The sequence below is a fragment of the Podospora anserina genome, chromosome 2 (genome assembly GCF_000226545.1).
Source record: "Podospora anserina S mat+ genomic DNA chromosome 2, supercontig 2".
NCBI classification, from domain to species: Eukaryota; Fungi; Ascomycota; class Sordariomycetes; order Sordariales; family Podosporaceae; genus Podospora; species Podospora anserina.
In genome coordinates this window covers 1,901,532-1,928,485 of record NW_001914858.1, presented here as the reverse complement: position 1 = coordinate 1,928,485, position 26,954 = coordinate 1,901,532, and the positions used below count along the sequence as shown (strand labels likewise).

Genomic DNA, 26,954 nt, shown 5'->3' with positions numbered 1-26,954 from the left:
TAGCGACTGAATGGATACATGTCCTGGTGACGACCCCTGGTACCACGGTGCAGCATTACCTGAGACCGGTCACGTCAGTCGGCAGCGCGGTCAAGGCCATGGCGGCGATGTTTGAGAGCGCGAGCAAAGAGGAGGCGTTTGTGCCGTCGCCTATGCAGAAGGTTGGGGGGGGAAGCCTTGATTTGAAGCCGAGTGGGGTGTTGGCGCAGTATACGGTTAACCCTTCGCCGAGGAAGGGGGTTTCGCCGTCGAAGTCGATGTCGCCGTTGAAGCCGCCGCCGTCAGCTTGTCCGGTTAAGCAGATTGAGATGAGGAAGTCTGAGAGTATGCCAGGGGAGGTGGTGGAGAGGGGACGGACGTTGGTGCCGCCTGTTGTGCCGGTGAGGAGGTCGAAGGGGAGTATGGAGGCTGCGGCTGTTTGGGGGGCGAGTCCGGGGAGGTTGAGGAGTCCGGTTGAGGTTGAGAAGATGCCGGGGGTTGTGGGGGAGGGTAGCGATGAGCTTGAGGCTGCGATGGAGAAGGCGAAGGCTACTGGGGTTGTTGCGGGTGCGGAAAAGGGGGTGGATGAGGAGATGGTGGTGACACCGGCTCCTCCTGAGCGGGAGGCACCTCGTAGGCCGAGTTCAGAGGTTACTACACCGAAGCACCGTGTCAGCTTTTCCCGGACTACAAGAAACGATGACGACTCACACGTCACGGTCAAGGAGAAGTGGTCTGCACCTTCTAGAGCTTCGAGTTTTGGTGACCATCCAGGGTTTCCTGAGCAACAGCAGGAAGAAGAGGAGCGGAGTGCCGGCCGGCAGAAATCGCAGACGATTGCTCTGGAGGCTCAGATTCGCAGTTTGCAGATGCAGTTGGTGGAAAAGTCGGGGCAGATTACGCAGTTGACGAGGGAGTTGGTTGTCAAGGCGGATGTCGGGGAGGAGTGCGAGAGGTTGAGGGAGAGGTTGAGGGAGGTGGAAATGGAGAGGGATGTGTGGAAGGGGAGGGCGGAGAAGGCGGAGGAGAGGGTTGGGATGTTTGAGAGGGTTAGGGAACGGGCGAGGAGGGCCAGGGAGGTGGGTGGTGAGGGGGAGGGAGTAGGGGTGTTGGATGGGGTGGATGATTTTATGGAGGAGTGTTATACTGGGGGGTATGATGAGGTTGGGGGTTGGGAACAGAAGGGGGAGGTGGTGAGTGGGTATAACCAGCCGGCGGTTGTTATTGAGGCGCCGGAGCAACAGCGTCAGTATTTACAACCGGAACAAAACACCTTGTCTCTTCACCCCAGTTGGAACGGACAGAAGAAACCCGTCCACAGTCCTTCTCTCAGCCCGATGCCATCTTTAGAACTGCAGCAGGTTGAGCAAAGACAAGCAGGAGAGGAAAGTTTTACGGAAAGGATGAAGAGAAGGTTTAGAGGTTTGCCGAGGGAGGCGAGCAGTGCTATTGGTAGTATTGAGAACAGTAGGAGTAGTGCGGGGAGTCCGTATGATATGGATGAGGAGTATCCTGCGGAGATCTTGCCTTTTCCGCCTCCGCCTGTACCACCCAGGCATAGGGATAGGGACCGTGGGGATGGGGCTGATGGGAATGGATGATACGAGTAGTATGTGGAGGGCGGCGGAGGAGATGTTTAGTGGGGTTAAGAGGCAGTGTTAGACCGGGTGGTGATGGATATCATGACGGTTAGAGTAGGGGAGGTGGATATTATTCAGGGGAGTGGGATAGGTTTTATTCTGATGAAAGAGGCAGGGGGGAGTTGTATAGGTAGAGGAAACGTTTGTATAGCAAGCTAGTTGAGATAGGATGGGGTGGAGGGGGGGGGGGGAAGTGTCATACATGATGTTTGTTTCTTTTATTTGTGACTTGGTTGAGGTGACTTGTGTGACGACTGGGCCTTGTCTAAGCTTTGATTTGCAAGTGATGTTTTGTATCTTTTTTTGGTGCGTATTTTGAGAGTTGTAGAGTTGATTTTGTGGCAGGATAATGGTTACATGTCACGGCTGGGATTTGGAAGCTCGTCAAGCACGTTTTCCAACATCTTGCAAGAAACTGTCTTGGTAGAAAATAAGCTGCCAGGTAGAACAAAGTGATACCTCTGGCAGGTTGAGAGTAGGTATGATACTGGTTTTATCTATCTGAGAACAACGATGGGTGTTTGCACTACAGATACCTATTGGAAGGGCAAGTCTTGGCCAGTTTCAAGACTCAAGCGCCGGCCTTGCTTGTCTGTTTGAAGCTAGAAACTTGAATTGCGATTGTCCAAGTTGCAATTGTATATGTTTCTACAAGCGTGGCAGTGTTGAGGAAGTGTACGTAAGTAAGCTCAATCCCCAGATAGACATAAGACACCACAAGTAAACACATTCAACATCTACATTCAAATAACATGCCAAAATAAAAAAGGCCCCAATATATACAAGAAAAAAGTTTTCCACACACACACACACACACACATAAAAGACCCCCCCATACGCATCCGCTTGCTCTCCTTCTTCGATCCCTTTTATAACCCTCCAAGTCCAAAAATCTTCTGTTCCACGCGACTAGTTGATTTCCATCTTCCCAGTCGAGCCAAACAAAAGCAACCAATACATTTCCAAAACCAGCACCCCACAGCCCCCCAAGACCTCGCATCCCAAATAATGTATATCCATGTAAAAAGAGGTCCTGCGGCTGTTGTGTCTGACCGGAAAATCGCAAAAAATAGATTCTGGTATATCCAAAAAGATGACAAGCAAAAAGGTATCGAAAAATGGGGCTAGACCAACAAGCCAAAGATAACTCGCTCTTCTAGAAAGAAAAAAAATATGAGTATTGTCTCTCAAACCCTCTGACGCCAGTGGTAAACCCAGACATTATTGAATAGGTGTAGGTGTGTGCGGGCATGTACAAGTGTTACGCTGTAGATGAGCGCAGATGCTTTCAGACGCTATGCTTTCAGGCGCTATTGTTTTCAGACGCTATGAATCTTCGGTGAATCGAGATTGTGAGACGCGAGATCCGGCGTGTTGTACGTTGATACTTCGACCGACGGGATCCTGGACCTGGAGCAGATTGGGAAATGCGGAACGACGTTGACCGCCCGGCATAGGCGAGTGCTCCTCAATTGGCGTTCGTGCTGGGCCGTCGTGGTAAACGATAACACCGCTTTCGGGTCGCATCGGTGAGCCTAGTTGCAAAGGAGGGAGGTTCGAACTTTCGAGGAAGGCCTGTGAGTCCCTGTAGTAAGACGTGCCGACACTGTTGCGTGGATCCGGATCGGACCATCCATCCCCCCCCGACTCCAAGACGGATACCAACTTCCTCCCAGAAACGCGATAGAATCCCTTCTCTTGTGGTTCGGTCGGTGGCGCCTCGATGGCTCGGTTTCCGTTTAGCTTGGCAAGTGCGGATGGAACGGCGAATGGGAACCTGATCTGCGACATTCTTCCTGCGCCTCCGCTGGGCCCAGATGATGGACCGGATCCGAGACCTCTGCCGCGAATTGTGCTGTCTCCATCCCCAAGCAGCATGATTCCTCGCCCCTGCTGTTTCCTCCACTTGAGGAAAAACATCAAGACCAAAGCCACAATGGCGATACCAGCAACACTGCCCACCACTCCACCGACCACGGCGTTTCTGGCCTCAGGGGTCAGTCCAGGGCCAGGATCAGACCCAGTGTCGTCGGCCGTAGGTTGCGGTGCCGGGATGCCTCTTACGCCGCCGGCATCATCGCCGAACCCGTTGATCACTACTGTTGGGGCAGACGAGGTCGTGGTCGAAGTCAGTCGAGTGCGCGAGCTGGTGCTGCTCTTGGTAAAAGAAGAAGATGAAGTTGTTGAACGAAAGAAGGACGTCGAGGTCCTGGTGGAGTTTGAAAAGAGAGCTGGTAGTGTGCTGTTTGTAAAGATTGTGGGCGGTAGGCGCGCTGGTCATGGTGTTAGTTGAGGTCAACATGGACAGGAGCAAAGATCCAAGACGCACTAGACGAGGAGTTGAAGTTCCCCGAGGACAATATGGGAAACGGTGGCGTTATGCCAGAAGGAGTGGACGTCAGCGTCTCGACGGACGTTGACTGGAAGGAAGATGAGAACTCGGGCTCGGTCACGGCTGGAGGCGTGGGCGTCGGCGTGCCATCCTGGCTGGGATCGAGCGTCGGGTCGGGGAGAGACACGCTGGGCAATAGGTCGTCGCGGCGTGGTGAGGCCAGCAGTGACGGCTGCCGGGAGGGTGTCTATGGGCGACGGTGCGACGGGATCCGAGCGAAGGGTCGAAAGGCTAACGAGTGCGCCTGTAGCATCAACGTATTGGACGACAGAAACAGTTTGGACGACAACGACCTGGCGCGGCTGCAGTTTCGCATCGGAGGGGGAACGAGCGTGGTGGTTCGGTTGTGGTTGTTGGGGGTTCTCGAGCGATTGAGAGAACTCCCGGTGCAGGTGTCGGTGCTGGTTGTGATGGTTGAGGAGGATGGGAGAGTGGTTGCTGTGAGCGTGATCGTGGCGGGTGCGGCGGGCCTGAAAGAGTGAAGACCCGGGGCCACCAGCGGCTTGGTTGTGGTTAGTCATGGCGCTTGCGTAGGCAGCGCAACTGGGAAAAAAGTGGGAAAAAACGAGTGACGGCAGCTATTCGTTGCCCAAAAAGGAGTGTTGGGCGTGTCTCGGTGATCGGTAGTCGGTACGGGACCCGTATTGGTGTTCGCCTGGCAGGGCCCTAGCAGGAGGAATCCCGTATTCGATGGGTTGGCGGTGCTGCGTTGGATTGCCGCAGCTCGTAATGGATGTGGTGCTGCGTGATTCGGTGCAGTTGACTTGGCATAGTCATGGTCGCTATCATTCCATCGTGAGTTTGTGTCGACACCTTTTCTTAGGATCGTTGTCCTCTCCTGGCAATCTCCTCCATGGGGGGCTTCCGCGCTGCGTTGTGTTGGGTGTGTCGCTGTCCTGTGTTTGGGGCGGGATCTGGTGCTCCTGGGACTGTACTGGACTGCAAAGAGGGGGGGAAAAAAAGAAGAAAAAAAGAAAAAGAGAGAGATCGGAAAGGGCAAGAAACACCAAGCAAGGGCGCCGACGTGGATATAGGATCCTCCAGTCAGTAATTTAAATTGCTGCTGGCCGTTGAAGAAACAGCCCAGGGCTGGCGGTGGGCATCAAGCCTGAGCCTGTTCTGCAATCTCGCTTCCCACAGAGGGTTGGCTCTTCTTCAACACCCCCGACGCCCATTGGCCAATCACAGATGGCTCTGCTGCGGGATTGCGCGTGTCCACCCCCTCATTGGCCCACTCTTTCGATATGCATTCTTGGGGCCAGAATTGCCCTCTGCCTATCGACACCAGAAGAACACGAGCTTCATTTGGGGAACGGCCAAGTCAAGACGTTACACCAAACGGGAACAGGGCCTGCCATGTCTCACGTGTCGGCGGTGACCATAGGGGACGAGAACTGTCTCCGATACTCTGTATCATGAACAGATATCGGCGCTTCCACGACTCCATAGTTGACACTCGTTGGCTCCATCGATCGTTTCAAAATAAACCTCCGTTCCCTACCCTTCCCTGCCCTCCCCTTCGATATTGGGTAGGCACGGTAGGGTAGGGCAATCCGAGCCGACTCGGAGGAATCACGGGTACCGGAAGATACGCAGCGTAGCGCAACATCGGACGAAGAAGAGGGGGCTTTGGGTAACCTGCGTTAGCTCCAACTGCTCTGCTTTCAACTTCACCTCTTGGGCACTCACACTGCACTGCACTGCACTCCACCTGCCACCCAACCACCACCACATACATCTTTTGAAGCTCCAGTCAGGAACACAGCCTCATTTTGGCATGTTTGTAGAGCCACGTTTTTGCTGTCGTTGAACAGAGACATCCTGTTCTGTCTTACCCGAGATTTTGTGTAGTTTATCAGATCTTAACATATCGTCAAATTCAACTAGTCTAGCGTTTCTGACGTCATGCCATCAACCACAAGCTCGAACCTATCACCACCACCGTCTGTGCACTCAACCCTCCAGCTGCCAGGTGCGTCTGATCCCTACAGGTTGCCAACATGGTCATCTGGTCCGGGTCTGGTCCGCGATCCCCGCATGTCTTCGACACAGTCATTGGTGTCCTCGACGGCGGGGTTCCGAGTTGAGTATTGACAATAGGCTATAGAAAGGCGCAAGTTGCTGGTCATCTACATCCACGGCTTCATGGGCAACGATTCGTCATTCCGCTCGTTTCCCGCACACGTGCATGCTTTTCTCAAGGAGGCACTGGCCGAGACTCATGTCATTCACACCAAGATCTACCCCCGGTACAAGACATACAAGTCTATCGAGGTGGCCTGCGAGAACTTCAGCAAGTGGCTGATGCCTCATGAATCGCCCACCACCGACGTGGTATTGGTAGGGCATTCCATGGGAGGGCTTCTGGCTGCCGATATTGTCTTGTTGGTAAGTTTGTCTATAACAAAATAAGCAGCCACGGCGGTCTGTATTGGGGGCGGCCGCTGTTGTGAATATGTTCCACTGAGGCAAGGTCTTGAGCTAACATCAACCCCCATTAGCCAAGACATGACGCACCACCAAGCGGAGGACCTCCTTTCCGTCACCGGATCCTAGGGAGCATTTCTCTCGACGCTCCCTTACTTGGCCTTCACCCTGGTATCGTTGTATCCGGCATCGCCAGTCTCTTCAGGCCCTCACCTCCACCCCCTACAGCACTAGATAGGACATCTTCAGACTCAGTGATACCCAGGGATATTGCACCATCACCATCAGGTCGTCTATCTCCCGATGCCTCAATCTACGAGCAAATCCGGCCTCCCTCAGGGGCACCTTCCCCTACACTCGGACAATATCACTTCCCATCTCCACCTGCAGCCACAGAACCGGACCCAACCTACAACCCAACCTTCTTCAACGACGTCGCCTTCATCGATCGCGGCTGGATCAAGAACATAGCCCACTTTGCCCAAAAACACAAGCAAGAGAACCTCTTTGAAGCAGCAGCCAGCCACATCGTCTCTCATCTTGAATTCGGCGGCTGCCTCGCCGATTGGAACGGCCTAAAGACCAGGTACAAAAGACTCCGTCAACTAGAAGACATTGACGACATAGCCCACCCCGAACTCGGCCCCAGAGTCAGATTCGTAAACTACTACACCGTCTCCACCGGCATCCCAAAGAAGCCACGAAAACCCGGCACCCCCGACAATGGCCTTCTCAGACCGTCAACCTCGTCACCGATACAATCAGGGGTGTCCACCCCCAGGATTTCAATAGAAGACCACAGCGAGGCAGGCAGAGCTGCAGAGATTCTTCAGGTCTTGGACCCAACACCAATACCTGAAGAAGAACCCCTGGAGGAAGAACCGCAAAAAGAGGAATCTTCCTCCCCGACACCACCAGAACCAACCCAGCCACCACCACCTCCACCAGAAGATGACACCCTCCCCCCCATCCCAGATGAACCAACCCCACCTACCCCCCCGGATCTTGATTCCCTCCCCGACAAAGAAACCCGCAAACAAGCAGAAAAGGCTTACAAGCAGACCAAAAAGACATACGAAGAAGCGGTCAAATCCCGGTCCAGAGCCATAAAAGCCCGGGAGAAGGCCATTGCTCAAAAAGCCAAAGAAGAAGAAAAGCTCCGAGCCCAAAAAGCCAAAGAGGCGGAAAAGCAAGCCAAAGCCGAGGCGAAAGTCCGAGAAAAGGAAGAGAGACTACGCCAAAAGGAGCAGGACCGTCAGCAGAGGAATAAACTCCACAAAACCTCCTCTTTGGATCAACAAGAAGAAGATGATGAAGAAGCAGGTGGGAAGAAACGGCTCGGGAAATTCTGTCTTTTGCCTAGGGAACGGGACGACAAGTGCTGGGTTCAGGTCTACATGCGGGATGTGGACGAGGTGGGGGCTCATTGTGGACTGTTTTTTGACACGGCGCCGCATTATGAGCTGCTGGTGGGGGATGTGGGGGAGATGGTGGCTGGTTGGGTGAGGGAGGATGGGACGAGGAGGGTTGTTTTGGGGGAGGAGGGCGAGGATTTGGATTAGATTTTGTTGTAATGTGTAATCTTTGGTTGGTACGTACAAAAGACAGAGAACGAGTGATGGCATCAAGGTGTGTCTGTCTTTGGGGGGGATATCAATTGTTAGGCAGTACTACACCCCGAGGCTTTGGTTTTTTCGTGATGTGGCTTGGTATATTGACCTGGTGGTTGTGGAGCTTTCGTCAATGCAACAGAATTGCTACTTGACCAGAAACACAAAGTCGGATTTGAAGATTGATATCAAATCTCCCCCATCATCCCAACCCCTGCGGCAAAGACACCACGCCACAACCTTACATCTACGCAACAACCTCTCGGTAATCTTACCTGCAAGACTACGCCCTCCCCCCCCCAAAACCGGGACTTGTTGGCTCCCGACCCTAGACATGGGTTGTGGTAACCTTTGGTGTGGCTGAATGAAGGCGTGACTAAAACCATGGTCGTCTGAGTTGTGCTCAACTGGTACTCGGTAAGAACACGAGCAGATGGCGTAAACGCCTATCGCTCAACAACTGATGACTCGGATAGTGTGAATCACCACCGGCCTGGCCAGCAGGAAATATAAATATCTCTCCCGACGCGCATGCAACTGGGTAGACCACAACCGTCATCACCAAGGACTACCTATCAACTACAAACTACCTATCAACTGCAGCCGCAGAAGGAAAAAGGGGACATCCTGACGGACATTCGTAAGACCACCCATCCAATTGCACCAAATGTGGCTCCCTAGACAATACCTGGTTGCAACAAAAAGGTTCATCAAACTGAACAGCCCATCTGGAGGGAGGAACAACGCACATCACAATCACATCACGGCACACAGGAATAAGATAGCAAACGCTGCTTTATTATCGCTTTTCCACTCCCTCCTTCTCACACCCCATCATCACCTAACCCCACCACCATCTCTCCCTACTCCCCACCACATCATCTTGCCTCCCCCCGGAAGACAAAAGCAGCAACCTCACCAACCCCAAAACCACAGACCATATAGACCAGGAAACTCACCCACCACCCCTTGCGATATCAAAACTCCTCTCATAAAAAAAGAAGAAGCCAGCCGGTCAACCCTCTCTAAACCCCCTTTTCATAAACCCGTTTCCTTATGATCCCGGCCTCGGTCCTCCGTTGGTCCATGTAGGTCCCCTGTCCTGCTGCCCCTCAGCAAAGAAAAACAAGAATACAGAACCTCGCGCGCGTCAGAATAATCAAACCCCCCAATGTGCCCTCTCATCATGTTTCTCATGTCCTTGGTATGATCTTTGTGAACGTTTCCCCCGTCCCCACCTCGCCAAATGTCAAGAACGTTGAAATGCCTCAAGTAACCCTGGTCCCCCAAAAGGTATAAAGCTTGTTTGTTTGTTGTTTTGTGTTGTTCCCTCCCCCGGGGAATATCAAATTAAATGTAAAATAAAAAGACAGAACCTTAAACCCCAACGCCTTGCTGAAAAATCAAATTTGCAAAATGCAAAATATCAGTGTTTCTTGTGTCCCCCGATGATGCCCTCGATGTTAGCCCACGATTGTGGTGAACCCACAAAGCCAATGCCCTCTGCTCGACAACGAAAGCCATCCAACAAACGCGAAAGGATCGGTTGATTGCGATTGAGACAAGGCCGTATAGACTGACGGATACCGGAAATTCAAGTTGATGGGTATGTTTTGATCAAATCGATGCCGTACTCATCAACTATGCAGCTAGCGTCTCAAGTTCGCGGGTCGATACCAATCGCTGTTGCTGCCGACCACATTCGTTGCAAAGAAAAGGCTCCAAAAGCTGTGACCGTCTTTTCGTCTCGGTTGTCAACTCTCCGCGCAAAGAGGCAAGACAAGGCAAAACATTGTATGATGCGTCGCGGGCGAGCCAAGGTCATCGTCAACCGGTACACCAGGTATCACCCTGAACACTGGTAGGTGTGGCTTTTCTAATCGGCACGTGGCCGGCGTCCTCGTCCCTGTGCTTTGGCACCACCGTTTGCAGTTTGCTTTTTGGTAGCAGTCTGCGACTTGGTGACACGCTCGGGCGGCGGCTGGCTGGACTCAGCAGCTGGAGACTCCTAAGTTCCAGCGCCATAGACCGGTTGCCGGGCTTGAGGATGGGCCTGTGAGACTCCATGGGTCTGTTCACGTGTCAGTAAAAGATGTCCCCGATGCTCGAGATCAGCCATGAAGAAGCACCTTTTTTCTGCGCTTGTTCCCAGACGCCATATCACCCTCTCCAGTAGAGTAGCCTGACGCAGCGCCTGTGTCATCGTCTGGAAAGCCTTCGCCGTAGCCTTCGAAGCTGCTGTCACCGTAGCTTCTCTTCTTGACGGCACGCTTGGCCCTATCCTGGGCAGCGACCGGAGTGCCAACCTTGATACGAGGCTGTTGAGACCCTCCAAGGTTGAGCGGGGTGTTGGGTGCGGTAGGTCTGGCAGAAGACATGGCTCTGTCGCCCTTGCCGGGGCCAATCTCGCCCAAGACCGAGCTGTCCCAGACACTCTTGGGAACGACACCCTTGCTCATAGTCGTAGCACGCACCAGCTTGCTCTTGACCTCGGGGTTGAATCCGTGGTGAATATCCTTGCCCCTGACGTATCTTGCATCCCAAACATCCTCGGGCACCTGCATCAACCAGAGCATGCTATCCTCGCGGTGGGGATCTTGCTTGACCGAGTCGAAGTGGCCTTGAACGCCGAGCTTCTTGATGAAACCCTTGTACGTCTTCCTGATCGCATTCTTCTCACCGTTCGGAAGCACGCGGGCTACCGAGTCGGCAAGAGGTCCCAAGCCGTAGAGCTCAAAGAGATCTTCCGACACATGCGGGCGCGGCGTAGGATGGGCTAGAAAGAGCACGTGTTAACCAAGTCTTTGAACAAAAAGCAGTAGTCACCAAGAAACCACCGCATTCATCACTGAGTTTCAAGGGAGCCTTACGAGTTCTGCAAAGGAGGTATTTCTCGCCCACATCAAGGTGCAGGTCATCAATACCAAGTTTGCGGCCCTCGCTGTGCACCTTCTTCTGCTGTCTATCACCGAGATCGTCAAAGGCTCGCTTGCGCTTGTGGGGGGAGTCTCCGCCCATGACGACGTCCTGGGAGGCGTCGGTAGGTAGTGTGCTTCCGTTTACGCTGTGGGCAGGAGTCGGCAGAGCGGTCGTGATGGAGGTCATGGAGCTGCTCATGCTCATATTCTGGTCGCTCGTGCCAGGAGAGAATTGCGAGGGGCTTTGCGGAGTCTGAGGGTGGAAGGACATGATGGACCGACCGACAATGGCGAGATGATGCGATGTGGTCGGGACGGTAAGGGTGACCGAGAGAAAATCCTTGGCGCGACCGTCACCCGAGCGGAGTGGCGACACGGACAAAGAAAAAAAATTGAACCACAAACAAGCGGTCGGTATCGGATTCGCAAAGAAGATGGCGGCCTGGGGATGATAGACCGCTTCGCTCGATGGAAAAGTCGGAGATGCGATGCGGGAAGGGCCTGGGGCGGGGGAGGAGGTTGTTGTGGGCGAGTCGCGCGAAAGCGCCGACGACGGCTTCGCAGAACCTCAATCCAGCAACATGCACTCCTCCTGCTGCAGCGGCGGACTCGAAAAATCGGATTTCGGGGCGGTGAATGCTTTCAGACCGTTCTCTATGACGGGAATCGGTGGTTTTCGGCGGTCGCGGGCCTCTTCTGGGGCTCTGGGCGATTGAATGAGGCGGTTGGGCGATGGGCGGTTGTGAGGTTTGATGGATGATGATGGAGGAGAGGAGGTGCTGCGGTGCTCGCCTTCCTTGGTAGAAGCCGTTCGGTCACTTGGCCGCTCCCAGAACTGGACAGTGCGGAAGTCTCTTTCTGCCACACGCCCCACTCTAACCCACACGAACCCACTCTCCCTGAACTGGTCGCGCAACCCTCGCGCGCCAGCCAATCGGGTGCCTGCTTTGCATCCAGCCTTTTGGCGATTTGATCTCGACGGCCCGCTGCCCGCCGGATGTCCATTATCAATTTCCATCTTCGATAAATTGAGGAGATACCATTGCCATTATCCATTCAGTTATCATATCATTCTAAGACGCTATTCAGTTCTCTCTCTGACTCCGAGAATTCCGTGTGATTGATAAAGAGTCACACCAAGGAGCCGGCGTTTCTGTTGATCGGTTGGTCCATCGGACGTTGTCCTGCACACCACCCACCCAGGCAACAAGCGGCGGCCCCCCTGGACCGCCCTGAAGAAATCGGGCTGATGTGCCGCAAACCTACGAACCTCAAACCTCACTGTCCAGACCGCTGGGCTGAAGCGATCGCCGTTGCATATCCTCAGCATGTAGCACGACGTCATTTGGCTATATCCCATTCATGTCATTGTCAAGATGCTCATTATCACTACTATTCTCGATGATTTACAGCAGGGTTGTTGGAATAGAGAGAGTCACGAATATGGGGGGTTACACAGTGCGTGAGATGGGCTGACAAATCTGGAGAGCAGTGCTGGCGGGTGATGATAACCAGCCCACGAGCGACAACTCATGGCGGGGCCAAATTTCGATATTATCAAACGCCAGCAATCCACAACTCCACCACCCATATCAAACTTTGTTGAACACGCTCAAAACTCAAAAGCACTGTTGCATCACGAGCCGGCCCAACTCTGACACGTCGTGCGACTCTTCCCTCTCGACTCAGTGACCGCCCGGGCGACCGCGTCAGAGACCAATGTTTCGAAGTTGTCCAAGCACAGCCCCTCTCATCAAAGTCGTGACCATCACAGACTGGTCAACCCAAAAAAGACGACCCTCCCATCGCAGCGCCAAAATCAAAAAGTCGCTGTTAGACAAGTCGTGTTCGATTCGTTGTAATCCCCGTCCCACAATCCAATCGCCGCTCTTCCTTGCCACGCTCGAACCAAGCAAGCGTTGGCAATGAAAAACAAGACCAGAATTTCTCTCCAAAGCTGAAGAAGTTGGTAATTCCAAAAATTCCCTGCCAGGAACGAGTCCCAACAAGAGCGGTCAGGTATGTAGTTTTCAACTAGCAAAAACGCGATCTCGGACGAATCCTCACTGATACGCGTAAAACCCCTGCACTTGGATGGAGAAAAAAAAAGAAGAAGGAGAGGAAGTTGACGGGAGGGCGGGCGAAATTATATACACAAGGGGATTGGTCTGTGCACGCCTGCAAATTCGCACATGAAAAAGCGGGGCGTTCTGCCTGCTCCTGACTGCTGCTCCACAGCTGGCACTGTGTAAATCGGCGATGACATTGATTGTGGCTTGCAACACGCACTCACCACCCACACAAGGCAGTTGTTGGGCACTGGCAGCAATCCTCATGGCAGGAGTCATCTGACAGTGCTACAAAGTCCTTGAGCACCCTCTGCAGCGTCTATCTGAGGTTATACAAGCAGGAGCCCAAAAGAAGCACAAACGGCAAACCAAATAGTACATGGCTTCCAAAATAGTAACAATTTACATACAACAACTGCCCCTAATTCAGCAGTGTTTCTTTTAGTGTATAATACAAACCAGGGCCTCCATCAACTCTGAACTAGGTATATGAAACCTTGCTAGACGGGTAAACAACAGTGCCCATTGTTGTCTCCTTGGTGTTCTTCTGGCCAGGCAGGAAAATGCTCGTCACCAGATCACTCCTATGCCGCTTGATCATCTCCTTCAGGACCGAGCTCTCCACGACAATCCTGCCCGTCTCAAGCAAATCCTTGACATCCACATCCTCCAGCTCCAAAGCCCTGCCGTTCTCACCTGCCACCCCCATCGCGGTGAACAGGTTCATCCGCTCCTCCCCCGTGATGAATGTCGTCCTGCCATGAGCCTTGCCCCACTGCATCGCTCCGAGCATCTCGCCAACGTACTTTTCAATAAAGGCATCCTCAAGCTCGCGGGTCAAGAGGCCGTCCTGGGCTTGCTGGAGGAAGTCCTCAGGGAGAGGGAGATCGAGCCCGTCCTCGGTAACGATGAGCTCGCCACGGCGATACCGGTAAGAAAGAGCTGTGCGCCAGGCCAGATCGTAGACCTTGCGGTTGAGCTTGGTGCCGAAATCGCGGTTTCGGGGACCGTGGGATTTACCACCACCGCGCTGTAGCGGTGATTGCTTGTTGCCAACACGAGCTCTGCCCGAGCCCTTTTGTGGGCGAACCTTTCTGTGGGAACCGGCGACCTCCCAGCGAGTCTTGGCTTGGGCCGTACCCTGTCGTGTGTTGTCACCTTCGTAGACGACCGCAAGGTGAAGAATGTCGCGGCGGAGGGGGAGGTAGAGGTGCTTGGCTGAGTATGTTTCGAGGGAGCGGGGGGCAAGGTCGGGGAAGGAGTGGACGGTAACAGGGACAGTGGTGACTATTGCTCTGTTAGCAAGAAGATCACTGTTGTATGGTCATTCGTAGACCGAGTGAGGCTATCGCATACTGGGAGTCCATTTCTCAGCTACTGATCGTGTGATTTTGGAAACGGGCGCCTCGGTGGCCATGGACCGCCTTGATATTAACGGAGCTGTGCGGACCTGGTCATGGGCACAGCATATCAGCAAGACTGTCCAAATCTAACCCAGAACCAAGGCCGGACAGAAAATACACACTGGGACTGTTCTGCATGTTTGCGCACCGAGGCTCAAGCCCCTCATCGCCTCGCTGAGGCACCTCATCCCCTTGCCGGCCATTGCGGGGGGTCTGTCGTCGGCAATCGGTGCTCGACCAGAAAAGCGGCGGGTTGTAGAAAAAGGCCGAGTGAAGGCGCCCGCTATCGTCCCTCCCAAGAATGACCTTATATCCGCTCTGTCGGGCAATTCGCGAATATCTTGGCTGTCGCTGGCTGCTGCTCTTGAAGCTCTGAAAAAAGATCTGGAGTCGTTGGCGCACAGACGCTTGCCAGGCCGGACGTTTACTGGACCCCTGGGCGTGCGAGAAGCTGACTGGATGAACCGCCGTGCATGGGTCCACGAATTTTCTCTATCGGCGCCGGCTCAAGAGACAAGCGAAAGGCCGACCAGATCCTCAACAGCTCAGGGCATAGGTGGAATTGGGAGCCCAAGACAGCTCCAAAATATTCAGAAATCATGTCGGGGACTCAGCAGGTTGCCCGGCCCCTTGTGCGGTCTCTCAGGCAAGCTACCAGCACCACGGCAACATGTCAGTCCAGGCCAATCGTCGCCGCTATTCGCCAATTTTCGTCGACCCCCAGTCGCAGCGATGAGCCCACGACGACAACCCCCGCAGGATCTGATGCGCAGAAGCTCGCCGCTGATGCTGCCGTTCTTGTCCAGAAGAAGGCCTCAGAGATCACAGCAATCAAGCAGGGATCAGAGGAGGAGCTGGCCAAGCTGCTGTCACCAGAACTTGGTTCTAGGAGAAGGAGAGCTGCTATTGCTACCACAGGCGACATTCCTTTCGAGCAGCTGCCATACCAGTGCTTCCAGGAGGCCCGCAAGGTTTTGGCCAAGGACAGGGAGGAGAAAATCGCCAAGATCAAGGCAGAGTTGGCGAGAATCAAGCGGATAGAGCAGACAGACGCCAGCACTTACAGAGGAGGCGAGGTGTTTAAGCAGAAGCGGTTGGAGAGTTTGAGGAAACATGTCGAGGAGCTCAAGATTCAGGCCGATATCAACGACCCCATGGTCAAGAGGCGGTTCGAGGACGGGCACGGTGCGTTGATGTCCTTTGTAAACTGCCGCCAGCTTTCACTAACATGCACCCAGGTGACATGAACAAGCCCATCTACCGCTACCTTGCCGAAAACAAGTGGCGCTCCATGGACTACAAGATCATCACCCAGCGTATCCACCAGTTCAACATTGTCCCCGACATCCTCCCCAAGTTCGACCCAACCATGGACGTCAAGATGACCTTCCGCGGCTACAAAGCACCCCCCGGAACCATCCTCGACTCGCTCATCACCGAAAGCCCCCCCAACCTCCGCATGCAAGTCTTCAACTCTGGCGAGCGTCTCCTCTCCGTCGTGGTAATGGACTCGGACGTTCCCAACCCGGAGACGGACTCGTACGGCCGCCGGCTGCACTTCATGGTCACCAACATTCCCTGGTGTCCCACTTCGACTTCCCTCAACCTCCACCGTCTCAACTCCAAAGCCAGCTCTGAATCCCCCCAGGGCGGCCTCCCCGAAGACGGCACCCTCGCCATCCCTTGGCTGCCCCCCACTGCCCAAAAGGGCTCACCTTATCACCGCCTGAGCGTGTTTGTTCTTGAGCACAACAACAACCAGCCTCTTGATCTTGCCAAGCTCAAGGAGATGTACGGTGGGAGAGAAGGGTTCTCGCTCAAGTCGTTCAGGGACAAGTTTGATCTTAATCCGGTCGGGTTCACGCTTTTCAGGAGCGTGTGGGATGAGCATACGGCTGAGGTGATGGCGAGGCATGGTATTCCGGGGGCGGATGTTGAGTTTAAGCAGCCGCGGGTGCACTCGCTCAAGCCGCCTAGGAAGGCGAGGGGTTGGGAGGCGAAGAGGCAGAAGCCCAAGTACAAGAGCTTGTGGAAGTACTCCAAGAGGATCAAGGGGCTCAAGTATTAGGGGGGGAGAGAATGAAAATGGGGTGGAATTGTACTATAAGTGTGTATTGGGTGTGTTTAAATGCCATGCCACGGGCTGTATATTAGACATGTTGAATACCATGTGGGCGTTGAACCTTGTTCATGTTGTTGTGTGCAATATATACGAGCAAAGACTGGGGCTCGAAGCTCAGGCTTTTGGTCAGTCTTTGCACGCCTGCCGGCCACCGTGAAGACATAGATCTTGGAGCTATACCTCTTTACTTGACACCGACGTTGCTAAGAAGAGATGGACGTTATATTACATGGTATAAAGTTGCCATTTTGGGAACTCAAATCCAAGACACAGCCTAGCTGAGCCTCGACCACTAAGGCTATGATCGGATAGCCTTCAAAGACACTGGTGGCGCATTCAAGGGTGACCACAAAACCCCTTTGTGTTGCCGATCAGCTTGATCAGGCCTGCAGCTATCTTCCTGGCCACTCAGATATCACTTGACTACTCGAGCTAGGAAACAGTTCTGATCCGAGACCATCTATGCGAAGTGGTTGTGTCATCCACTGTAAGCGTTAAGCCTCGTCTTATCTCTGGTGCTTCCGAGATGGGACGACGTTGAAAGTTCCACGTATAGGGTGCTTGGCAAAACCGACGACCAGTCTCCAGCAACGACTCTGAAGAAATAAATCAAAAAGAATTTTAAGAGTTTAGAAAGCCGTTGGATTTGTCATGACTGACCATGGTGACATCAACGTCCAAGCGGCGGGGTTTCTGGTCGACGACCCCTCCACGGCAACACATGCTCGTTTCATCACTGTCTCACAACCGGCGGCTTCTGGGAACCCCTTGCCCGCAAAAGAACCGACTGAGCTCGAATCCAGATTCCAGAAGAGGCCGCCCTCTGACGGGATTCGCAGTTTATGATCGACCTCGACAACCACGGGTCTCGAGGACAGTGGAAACCTTGGAGAAGAGCCCAGAAGCTCTCGGTGAGGCATGGCATGATATTGAGTCCCTGAACATCATCATCATCATGGGAAAAGTTCTGCAATGCCTGGAATTTTGTGAGTTTTGCGTAACCGCCATCATACTTGCTGGTCAATATCATCAGTCCATTTTGGAGGCCTTGAGACGGGTGATCGTGATGGGCAAGGCACCTTGTTTGATAGATACCTGACTGAAGAGTTGATGTCTCTGATAGGTACTGCAAGATACCACCTTTGATAACGCCCGCCCTCCACCCCCTAAAAGGTAGCTAGCTATAGTGTTAGCCCTCAACCCACTTCCAAACGCCGGACTACGGGTCTGGGGTGCGGTGAATGCCACCTAAAGTGTTGAGCTTTCAATGTTCGGATCCGGTCTGGGGTAGGTCGTACTCCTGCAGTTTGACAACAGAGAACGGGCTCGGCATAGTGGGCAGTGCGTGTAGATGATGTCTGGGGATGGGGGAATATTCCCCCCGGGCCCTCTGTGCCGCTTCATATGCCCCCATCTGGACGATTCGAACTGAAGAGAGCGGACTTTGTAAGATCAATAAACCCCGAGGGGAAAACGGTCGGCGTCGTCATCGGCTTGATTGTGGAGGTGAAGCTTACCAAGCAGCAGCAGCAGCCCTCTGACCTGAGGTGGAACAGTGAAGCAGAACACCCTGAATTTCGGCCGCCAGCCCGTGCGCTCAGTCACCCAACCCCAGCCCCCACATGCCACATGCCTGTCCTGCCTAACGTCGTCAGGTCTTGGTGATCGCTCGCGCGCGTCCCCCGCTAACGCAGCCCGCTGGGGACACACTGAACTGGGGCCCTGACACCCGACACACCTTAATATGGGCACTTTGCCGCAGCTCTTCTTTCTTCGTGACTGTCTTGCCTCCCTTTTGCTGGTTTCGAATCTTTTCGACTGTATATAACGAACAGTCAATCCACTCTCACACCGTCGGCTTGGTCGACGACGACTATAACGAAGAATCGCAGTTGCAATTCCACATCGATATCCTGCCGTCGCTTCCCCGGTTTCCCGACAGCCTCTGCTTCAATCCGCGGCGTGGCTTGCCTTCGTGCGACTCCTCCCGCTCCAAGACATTGGATCCCAGCGAGCTGGCTACAGATTCTTGGAGGGACCTGAACCTCCACTGACCCGAGCTTTGTGCTGTGTCACAACCGAAGCTGTCGAACCCACACGAATGACCCCGCGACCGAAGAAGTGCTGAGGTGATATTCGGATGTCTTTTGTCGGCATAGCAGTCGAATTGTATCCAGCAGCAGCTCAGCCCCCCTATACCCGGACCATCCGGCACACTTTTCCCCTGATTCGACGACAGCCCGCAAAGAAAGGCTAAAGAGTGGACGGTAATAATAGCAACCCTTTTTCTGCCCGGCGCCTACGATAGTGATACTCGACACACCCTCCTACCGCCCCCTCCACACTTCATCGTCCCGCTCGGCCCCGCCTAATATCTATATTATCGATTGGTGCTCGCAACGGTTTCGACCGATCTGACATAGCTTCTCGCTACCTCACATTGCGCTTTTGCCATTTTGATATCGAGTTTGCGACGAACGAACGCCGGTTAGGCGATAAAACTATTCACAATGGACCACATGCACGGGGGCTTTCAGATGCCCATACAACCACCACCGCTTATGAATCCACCACCCCAGATCTTTGGCGGCTATGCTGAACATGGCATGCCTATGCCGCAACTACCACCCGACCTTATGGCTGCGCAAATGTTTGGAGACCATGGGCTACTTGAAGACACAAACGAAGCAAAGAGGAGGAGGATCGCAAGGGTGAGTTGAAGCAATACTTGGTCTCGACGACGGGATGTGGCGTTTTGCTGACCCGCTGGGCAATCTGCAGGCATGCGATATGTGCAGGAAGAAGAAGATCAAATGCGACGGAAAGTTACCAGCATGCACACACTGCATCAACTACAAGACCGACTGCGTCTTCACACAGGTGGAAAAGAAGAGGAATCCGCCCAAGGGGTGCGTATTTAGGACAAGCTCGGGTTTGCTGTTGAACCATTGAGCTGACAAATCGACCACAGGGCCAAATACATCGAAGGTCTCGAGAACAGATTAGGTCGTATGGAACACCTGTTGAGGCTGTCAGGTACGCATAGCTTTTCCCCAACCATGGCTTCCTTAAATAGCAGCTTAACTTGAGGGCGTGGTCCACTAACGGTCTTGGCGCAGGTCTGCTTGGGGAAGATGACAATGGCGCTACCGATCTGGGGACGTTGGAGAAGAAGCTTGCGGAGAAGCAGCAGCGGTCGAGACAGGCTTCTCAGGCTGCGTCGAATCCAACGTCGCCATCACAGGCCACGTCGGGGCATGATGGCAATGTCTCCACTCCTCAGAGCTCCTTGGCTTCGCCGGAGCCAGCAAAGGATAGTAAGGATAAGAGTAAGTCTATCACGCCAGAAAAGGATGGAGAGGGAGAGGAGCAGGAGGAGGTTGCTGAGCTGAGTGAGATGATGTGCTCGCTGGTCACCAATAACATTGGTGAGACGAGATATATTGGTAAGTCTTTGGTCTATGATCAGCTTGCCACTTGTTACTGACACGGGAAAGGCTCCTCGTCCGGTTTCTCCATCTTCTCACCCAAGGGTATCCAGTGGGTGAATGAGAAGATGGGCGATTCTTCGTTCCAGCAGATGATCTCTGATGTCTCGATCGACGACCACAAGTGGACTGCATGGAAGCCTGATGTGTTTGGTGACCTCTTCCGCCGAGTCATCTTCCGTGACCTGCCACCAAAGAACGAGGCCCTTTCGCTGCTCAAGGACTATTTCGAGAACTTCAACTGCATGTTCCCGCTCTTCCACCAACCGACGTTTATGCATCTGGTAGAGCGACAATATTCCAGCGACCCATATACTGGATCTGGATGGTGGGCGAGTTTGAACGTGGCTCTGGCTATCGCTCATCGGCTGCGGGTGATGAGCAACCTTGTACCACAGGAAGAGGACGACAAGGCTTGGGCATACATGAAGAACGCCATGGCTTGCTTTTCGGAGATTGTGATGCGCTGCACGGATCTGCTTAGTGTGCAGGCTCTGCTGGGTATGGCTATGTTTATGCAAGGCACTCCTAACCCGCAGCCATCGTCACTTATCATTGCGACTGCCATCCGACTGGCGCACACCATCGGCCTTCACAAGAAGGGCACCAACTTCAATTTGAACCCGATCGAAATCGAGCAGCGCAAGAGAGTGTTTTGGATTGCCTACATGCTGGACAAGGATCTTTGCCTCCGATCAGGAAGACCACCGGCACAGGATGATAGCGACATGAACGTCGAGCTGCCTGACGCTGACCCGGCGGATGGCATCGGAAACATTCCGCTGGCGGACGGAAAGGGGAAGATGAACCTGTTTAGGGTTATGTGCGAGCTATCCATTGTTGAGAGCAGGGTTTACAACAGGTTGTACTCGACAGAGGCGACAAAGCAGTCTGATGGCGAGCTCTTGAACACCATTGGCGAACTCGACCAGGAGCTTGAGGACTGGAAGGACAGGATTCCCATCGACTTCCGACCGGAACACGAAATCAAAGCATCGCACACGCCGCTGATTCTGCACATCGTCATGCTGCACTTTAACTATTACAACTGCTTGACGACAATTCACCGGATGTCGATTCATCATGGGTATTGGACCAGCAGGTTGTCCAACTATGCTATTCAGGGGCTTAATGCTAGGCCATTGAACCCTCGCATTTTCTCATCGGCGGCGTTGTGCACTTCGGCTGCTAGGGCGTCGATTTCTCTGCTCAAGTACATCCCTCAGGGGGATTTCTCTTGTGTTTGGTAAGTTGCTCCCGTCCGATTCTCGGCTGCGTAATTGCTAATTATTATGTAGGATGGTCCTCTACTTCCCAGTATCAGCCCTCGTTACCCTCTTCGGCAACGTGTTGCAAAATCCACTGGACCCAAGAGCCCGGTCAGACGCAAAGCTTATGAACGTGGTGGTCAACTTCTTGTCTATGCTCGGCGTAGAAGCCGAGACAGGTGGTGTCCACCGTATGCTGGGAGTTTGTTCAGAGTTTGAGCGGATTGCAAAGGTGGTGGTGGAAAAGGCGGAGAAGGAACACGCCAACAGGCGGAAGAGGAAGAATACCGAGCAACCAGCTGCCAAAACAACTGCTACCGGGGACTCCCCATCCTTCAACCCCAACCCAGCAGCCGCCGCCCCTACACCCCGGCCGACAACAGCCGGCTCTGCCACACCACAAGCATCCCATTCCATGAACAACCAGCATCAGCCCCCGAACAACAACCTTTCCTCACCACCAAACGACCACCGCTCACCACCAAACACTGGATTCGGCCCGATAAACGGCGCCGCCAACGGCCAAGGGACAATGAGCTCGAGTTCGTCGCCTGGTATGGCGCCAACGGGGTGGCATGGGGATTTTGCAGCTGCGCCTCCGAATGGTGGAGGCGGTGTTCCGGGTGGTGGTGGTGATTACGGGGGGTATGATATGGGAGGATTTGATCCGATGAATTCAGTTACGATGGGAGGGACAGGGGGACTGACGAGCCCGCCGCTGGGGGGAGGGTTCTTTCAGCAGCCTATGTTGCCGCAGGACTTGTTTAGCTTGCCGATGACGTTGGATTGGGATTGGGCCGAGATGAGCGGGGGGGCGTATCCTAGTGTGGAGAATGGGAATTTTGGGGGGGAGGTGTCTGGGAGGATGTAGAGGTGGGAAACGGGGGGGGGGGCTGTGGAAAGGTAAAAAGAGGATTGGGCATCTTTGGAAAGGGAAAAGGGTGGATGGAATGATATGGGAATGGAAATTCATGGGTGGGCGTGATGGATTGGCATTGGGGTTTTTTGGGATTTTGTTTTCTTGTTGTTGTTGTTGTTGTTGTTTTGAACGGATTCCCCCTTTTGTTTAGTTCAGTTGATGATTTTCTTTGGGAAGCATTGTTGTGTTGGGTGGTTGCATGGGAATGTGTAACTTGCTATGGGTGAGGAATATGGGAGGGTATATAGGGGCTTGAATCAGAAGGACGTCTCTGCTCAGGTGCATCTTCTGTCTTGTTTTGCTGCTAAACATCAGATGAATGGATTGGTTATTTAAAGGTATCTGCAGTAGCATCAGGATCTTGAGCTTCAAGCTAAAGCTCGTCATGGTCGTTGTGACCAAGCTAAGCATGCTCACCTGCCTTCTTGTGGACTCCATACGTCAGCACCACACTGCCTACGGAGGAGGAGCCTGTCCGGGCACTTTTGGGGGCTATGGAGCTTCTGTATTTTGTATAGGCTTTAGGCCAGGAGTCCGATAATTCCATAGCTTTGTAGCCCCTCCCCCTCCCCACGTGACTCGGCGCTAGGACATTTCGGGATAAGGTCGGATGAGCTTTAGGTAGGTGTTTCTCGCCGCACAGCATCATTCATCGAATGGGATTTTGCAGAGCTTTCGTACAGGGAGGAAACCCTTTTTGCTGTCAACACTGCGGCTCACTTGAACCACAACAACAGAAAGTTGGGCTTGTTCAAAAAGACTGCCCGCTTCCTGTAGGCAATTTCAACGAGTTTTTCCTACAAGTTGCCGCTAGTGGTTAGTGGTGAGAGCGCAGGCGGTGGGCCGCTGCTTATCAAGCTGATAGAAAAGGTCACGGTTTGTTTTAAACTGCTGCTTGCTGGTTCGGGTTGCCAAGAAATCCACCACACCTGCTGCTGGTGGTCGGTCCTTTCGCAATCCCGCATCGCATCACCACATCCCACCATCTTTCTCGCCTGCGTTCTTGTGGTTGTACGCCACAACAAAACCGGACGCAGCTTTTACAACGAAGGGGAAAAGGAGGTCGAATTGATTTAGACAAGGGGACATAAGACACAACAAAAGCAATGTTCCGATCCCCAGCCTGCCGACTGGCTGCTCTCGGCGGCGGCGGCAGCGGCGGCGCAAGGAGGAGTCTACCCCTCCGAGCGATCACAAGCCCAGCTATTCGAGCAGCTCGACACCCCCGGATTATTTCGTCCTCCCCAGCCGGTTCAGTTTTTGTTCTCTCGAGAAGATTCCAATCGACCAACCCCCCCCCTCCTCCTGCCGGGCCACCCGAAAACAACAACAATGACCACCACCGAGACGTCACGACACCACCAGGAACCGAAGAAGAGAAGCCAATACCCCGCGGCTGGGTCCGCCTGTCAGAGGAGGAGCTGAAGAAGGTGGAGAAGCTCCTGGGTGTGATACAGATGCCGCCGGAGCTGAGGGCGATCTTCGACGTGAACAAAGTGCCGGGTTTGCCAAAGGAGTTTCATGACATTATGGTCAAGAACTGGACGGGGGATTTCCCTAAGCTGGGGATGATGGATGCGTTGAGGGCGATGAGGTACTTTCCGAAGATGCTGGAGGATATTCAGGAGTTTCAGGCGCAGCAGGAGGAGGTCGAGGAGGAGAGGAGGAAGAGGGCGGAGAGGGAGGCGAGGAGGGTGAGTTTTGAGAGTAGGAAGCCTGGGGAGAAGGAGGAGGGGGAGAAGCAGGATGGGGAGGGGAAGCAGGATGGGGAGGGGAAGCAGAAGGGACAGCAAAGGAAGAGGGGGACGCCACCGCCTAGACCGGGATTCCAGCTGTCGGACACCATGAGCTGGGTGGTGGGTGCTATTTTGCTGTATCCCCTGCTGTCGCTGTTTATGGGTGGGGATAACTCTAGGGAGATCACCTGGCAGGAGCTGCGGAGGACGTTTTTGGACAAGGGCTTGGTCAAGAAGCTGATTGTTGATCACGACCGGGTCAAGGTTGAGCTGGATAGGGAGGCGGTCAACTCTGTTTACCCTGGGTCTACTGCTGGCAAGCCTGGGTTCCATTACTACTTCACCATTGGCTCTATTGATGCCTTTGAGAGGAGACTGGACGAGGCGCAGCAGGAACTGGGGATCCCGACCTCGGACAGGATACCGGTCTCGTATGCCTCTGAGAGCAACTTTAGCAACTTGTTGATTGCTTTTGGGCCGACGTTGATGATCATGGGTCTGTTGATCTGGTCGGCGAGACGGGCCGGTGCTGGTATGGGTGGTGGTGGCAGCGGCGTCTTTGGTTTCGGCAAGAGCAAGGCCAAGGAGTTCAACCATGATGCGGCTGTCAAGGTCAAGTTTGCGGATGTGGCGGGTATGGATGAGGCCAAGACGGAGATTATGGAGTTTGTGAGCTTCTTGAAGTCGCCGGAGCGGTTCCAGAGGCTGGGTGCCAAGATCCCGAGGGGTGCGATCTTGTCTGGTCCCGCCCGGTACTGGCCAAGACGCTTTTGGCCAAAGCCACGGGCTGGCGAATCTCAGGTGCCGTTTTATTCTGTCAGTGGCTCCGAGTTCGTCGAGATGTTTGTCGGTGTTGGTGCCTCGAGGGTTCGGGATCTGTTTTCGACCGCGAGAAAGAACGCTCCCTGCATCGTCTTTATCGATGAGATTGATGCGGTTGGAAAGTCCCGTTCGGAAGGCGGCGGCTTCAGGGGCGGTGGCAACGACGAACGGGAGTCGACGCTGAACCAGATCTTGACCGAGATGGACGGCTTCAACACCTCGGAGCAGGTTGTTGTGTTGGCCGGCACGAACAGACCTGACATTCTCGACAAGGCTCTGATGCGTCCTGGCCGTTTTGACAGACATATCCACATTGATCGGCCGACGATGAAGGGTCGTCAGGAGATTTTCAAGGTGCATCTTAAGAAGATTCTGACGAATGAGGATTTGACCTACTTGACTGGTCGGTTGGCCGCGTTGACTCCTGGGTTTGCCGGAGCTGACATTGCCAATGCGGTCAACGAGGCTGCTCTTATTGGTATGTTTTTTCTCACTTTTTCGTTTCATCGTAAAGTCTAGTGCTGACTATTCTCATAGCTGCTCGTGCCAACGCTTCCAGTGTTGCCATGATCCACTTCGAGCAGGCCATCGAGCGTGTCATTGGTGGTCTCGAGCGCAAGTCTCTCGTCCTCGACCCCGAAGAGAAGAGGACAGTTGCCTATCACGAAGCTGGTCACGCTGTTTGCGGCTGGTACTTCCGGTGGGCTGACCCTCTCCTCAAGGTGTCCATCATCCCCCGTGGCCAGGGTGCTCTCGGTTACGCCCAGTACCTCCCCGCCACCGACGCTTACCTCATGTCGACCAACCAGCTCATGGACCGCATGGCCATGACCCTCGGCGGTCGCGTCTCTGAGGAGCTTCACTTCCCCACCGTCACCACCGGTGCTTCTGACGACTTCAAGAAGGTCACCCACATGGCCACCACCATGGTCACCCAATGGGGCATGTCCAAGAAGCTCGGACCGCTCCACTTCAACAACGACGAGAACCAGCTCAAGAAGCCGTTTGCCGAGTCGACCGCCCAGATGATTGACGCCGAGGTCCGGAGAATCGTGGACGAGGCGTACAAGCAGTGCAAGGACCTGCTGACGGCGAGGAAGAAGGAGGTTGGGATTGTGGCCGAGGAGCTGCTGAAGAAGGAGGTGCTGAGCAGAGATGACCTGGTCAGGCTGCTGGGACCGAGGGAGTGGCCGGAGAAGGAGGAGTTTTCCAAGTACTTTGACGGAAAGGGGGGCAAGGGGACGGCCGCACCGCCTTTTCCCACCGAGAGCACGGATACACCTGGGGGTCCGGAGCCTGCTATGAAGGAGCATGAGGATGGAGAGGAGAAGAGGTGAATGAAGGTCGGTGTGTGATGAGGTAGATTTTTACAAAAACTCAACTCGTGTGTGTTCTTTTCATGTGGTTACGTTATTATACTCTGGGAAGAAAGAAAAAGGACAGCATCATGGGGTGGGTTTAAGTGGTAAAATCAGGTCGAATGATGCTTTTTAGGTGCATTGTTTGGGATTGATATGGAGGTGGGGAGGAGGAGGGGAGTGGAGGGGAAGGGGGAGAAAGCGGCATGTATCTATGTACTACTATAAACTCTTTTTTCCTTTGTATATGAAATGTAAAAGTATTATGATAGATTGATGGTGTGTGGTGTGGTGGAGGTTGGTGGTGTAAGTGGGAGAATTGTGGTATAGGTTTTTGAGATACCATTCCTCTACTAAGATTACGTTGCTGTTGAGGCTTTGAATCTGTACGGTTACATTATGAATGAGGTCTTTGACGGCGATGATTTTCAGGGACTTGGGGAAAAACATGAAAGAACAATGAAGGGTGGCATCAGACGTTGTTAGTCGGGGGGGGGGAGACAAAACCGGGGATTAGCGGGTTTGTGGGGCCGGTTTCTCGGCTTCTTTTTTTTCTCTTTTTTAGTTGGCTTTGCTCATTAGCGACGTCGTTTTTTGGGGGGAAAGTCGCCGCCACGGTGCCGAACGCAGCTTTTGCTCGGGGTGTTCTATTTCATCAATTTCTGACGTTGTTGATGGATGATACGCTCAGGGCATCAATTGCGCTGCGTCAATAACTCACAGGAATTGAAGAGGATTTTGCTCTCTGGATTGAGAGAGGCTCAGTCTGGAAATAGTTTTCATCTCATCTCAGTCAGCGGTCT

General features: G+C 53.7%; 8 protein-coding genes across 8 annotated transcripts, besides 2 other annotated features; 5 read left to right on the top strand and 3 right to left on the bottom strand.

Moving 5' to 3' along the window:
- Positions 1–98: 98 nt before the first annotated feature.
- PODANS_2_5080 (uncharacterized protein) lies at positions 99–1,580 on the top strand (the record flags this gene model as incomplete). The annotated part of the gene is made up of 1 exon (XM_001911235.1): positions 99–1,580. The coding sequence occupies one exon, from the start codon at positions 99–101 to the stop codon at positions 1,578–1,580; it is 1,482 nt and encodes a 493-aa protein (XP_001911270.1).
- A 1,365-nt stretch (positions 1,581–2,945) lies between these two features.
- On the bottom strand, positions 2,946–4,198 carry PODANS_2_5070 (uncharacterized protein; the record flags this gene model as incomplete). Its single annotated transcript, XM_001911234.1, has 2 exons — positions 2,946–3,892; positions 3,949–4,198. Coding segments are annotated over 2 exons (1,197 nt in total), but the record flags the coding sequence as incomplete, so codon positions are not given.
- A 1,718-nt stretch (positions 4,199–5,916) lies between these two features.
- On the top strand, positions 5,917–8,000 carry PODANS_2_5060 (uncharacterized protein; the record flags this gene model as incomplete). The annotated part of the gene is made up of 3 exons (XM_001911233.1): positions 5,917–6,069; positions 6,112–6,395; positions 6,518–8,000. 3 exons carry the CDS (start codon positions 5,917–5,919, stop codon positions 7,998–8,000), a joined length of 1,920 nt encoding a protein of 639 aa, XP_001911268.1.
- A 2,159-nt stretch (positions 8,001–10,159) lies between these two features.
- PODANS_2_5050 (uncharacterized protein) lies at positions 10,160–11,237 on the bottom strand (the record flags this gene model as incomplete). The annotated part of the gene is made up of 2 exons (XM_001911232.1): positions 10,160–10,824; positions 10,898–11,237. The coding sequence occupies 2 exons, from the start codon at positions 11,235–11,237 to the stop codon at positions 10,160–10,162; spliced, it is 1,005 nt and encodes a 334-aa protein (XP_001911267.1).
- A 1,763-nt stretch (positions 11,238–13,000) lies between these two features.
- Positions 13,001–13,062: a sequence feature (Similar to U4 spliceosomal RNA (RFAM RF00015) (Erpin+Blast+Yass: E=1.0e-08);~snRNA).
- A 454-nt stretch (positions 13,063–13,516) lies between these two features.
- Positions 13,517–14,641, bottom strand: PODANS_2_5040 (uncharacterized protein; the record flags this gene model as incomplete). The annotated part of the gene is made up of 3 exons (XM_001911231.1): positions 13,517–14,322; positions 14,392–14,485; positions 14,561–14,641. The coding sequence occupies 3 exons, from the start codon at positions 14,639–14,641 to the stop codon at positions 13,517–13,519; spliced, it is 981 nt and encodes a 326-aa protein (XP_001911266.1).
- Positions 14,642–15,037: 396 nt separating this feature from the next.
- Positions 15,038–16,506, top strand: PODANS_2_5030 (uncharacterized protein; the record flags this gene model as incomplete). The annotated part of the gene is made up of 2 exons (XM_001911230.1): positions 15,038–15,623; positions 15,677–16,506. 2 exons carry the CDS (start codon positions 15,038–15,040, stop codon positions 16,504–16,506), a joined length of 1,416 nt encoding a protein of 471 aa, XP_001911265.1.
- A 2,615-nt stretch (positions 16,507–19,121) lies between these two features.
- Positions 19,122–22,187, top strand: PODANS_2_5020 (uncharacterized protein; the record flags this gene model as incomplete). The annotated part of the gene is made up of 6 exons (XM_001911229.1): positions 19,122–19,270; positions 19,359–19,469; positions 19,532–19,596; positions 19,680–20,017; positions 20,102–21,294; positions 21,347–22,187. 6 exons carry the CDS (start codon positions 19,122–19,124, stop codon positions 22,185–22,187), a joined length of 2,697 nt encoding a protein of 898 aa, XP_001911264.1.
- Positions 22,188–22,546: 359 nt separating this feature from the next.
- Positions 22,547–22,651: a sequence feature (Similar to U14 small nucleolar RNA (RFAM RF00016) (Erpin: E=5.5e-04);~snoRNA).
- Positions 22,652–23,341: 690 nt separating this feature from the next.
- PODANS_2_5010 (uncharacterized protein) lies at positions 23,342–26,130 on the top strand (the record flags this gene model as incomplete). Its single annotated transcript, XM_001911228.1, has 2 exons — positions 23,342–25,271; positions 25,331–26,130. The coding sequence occupies 2 exons, from the start codon at positions 23,342–23,344 to the stop codon at positions 26,128–26,130; spliced, it is 2,730 nt and encodes a 909-aa protein (XP_001911263.1).
- Positions 26,131–26,954: the final 824 nt, after the last annotated feature.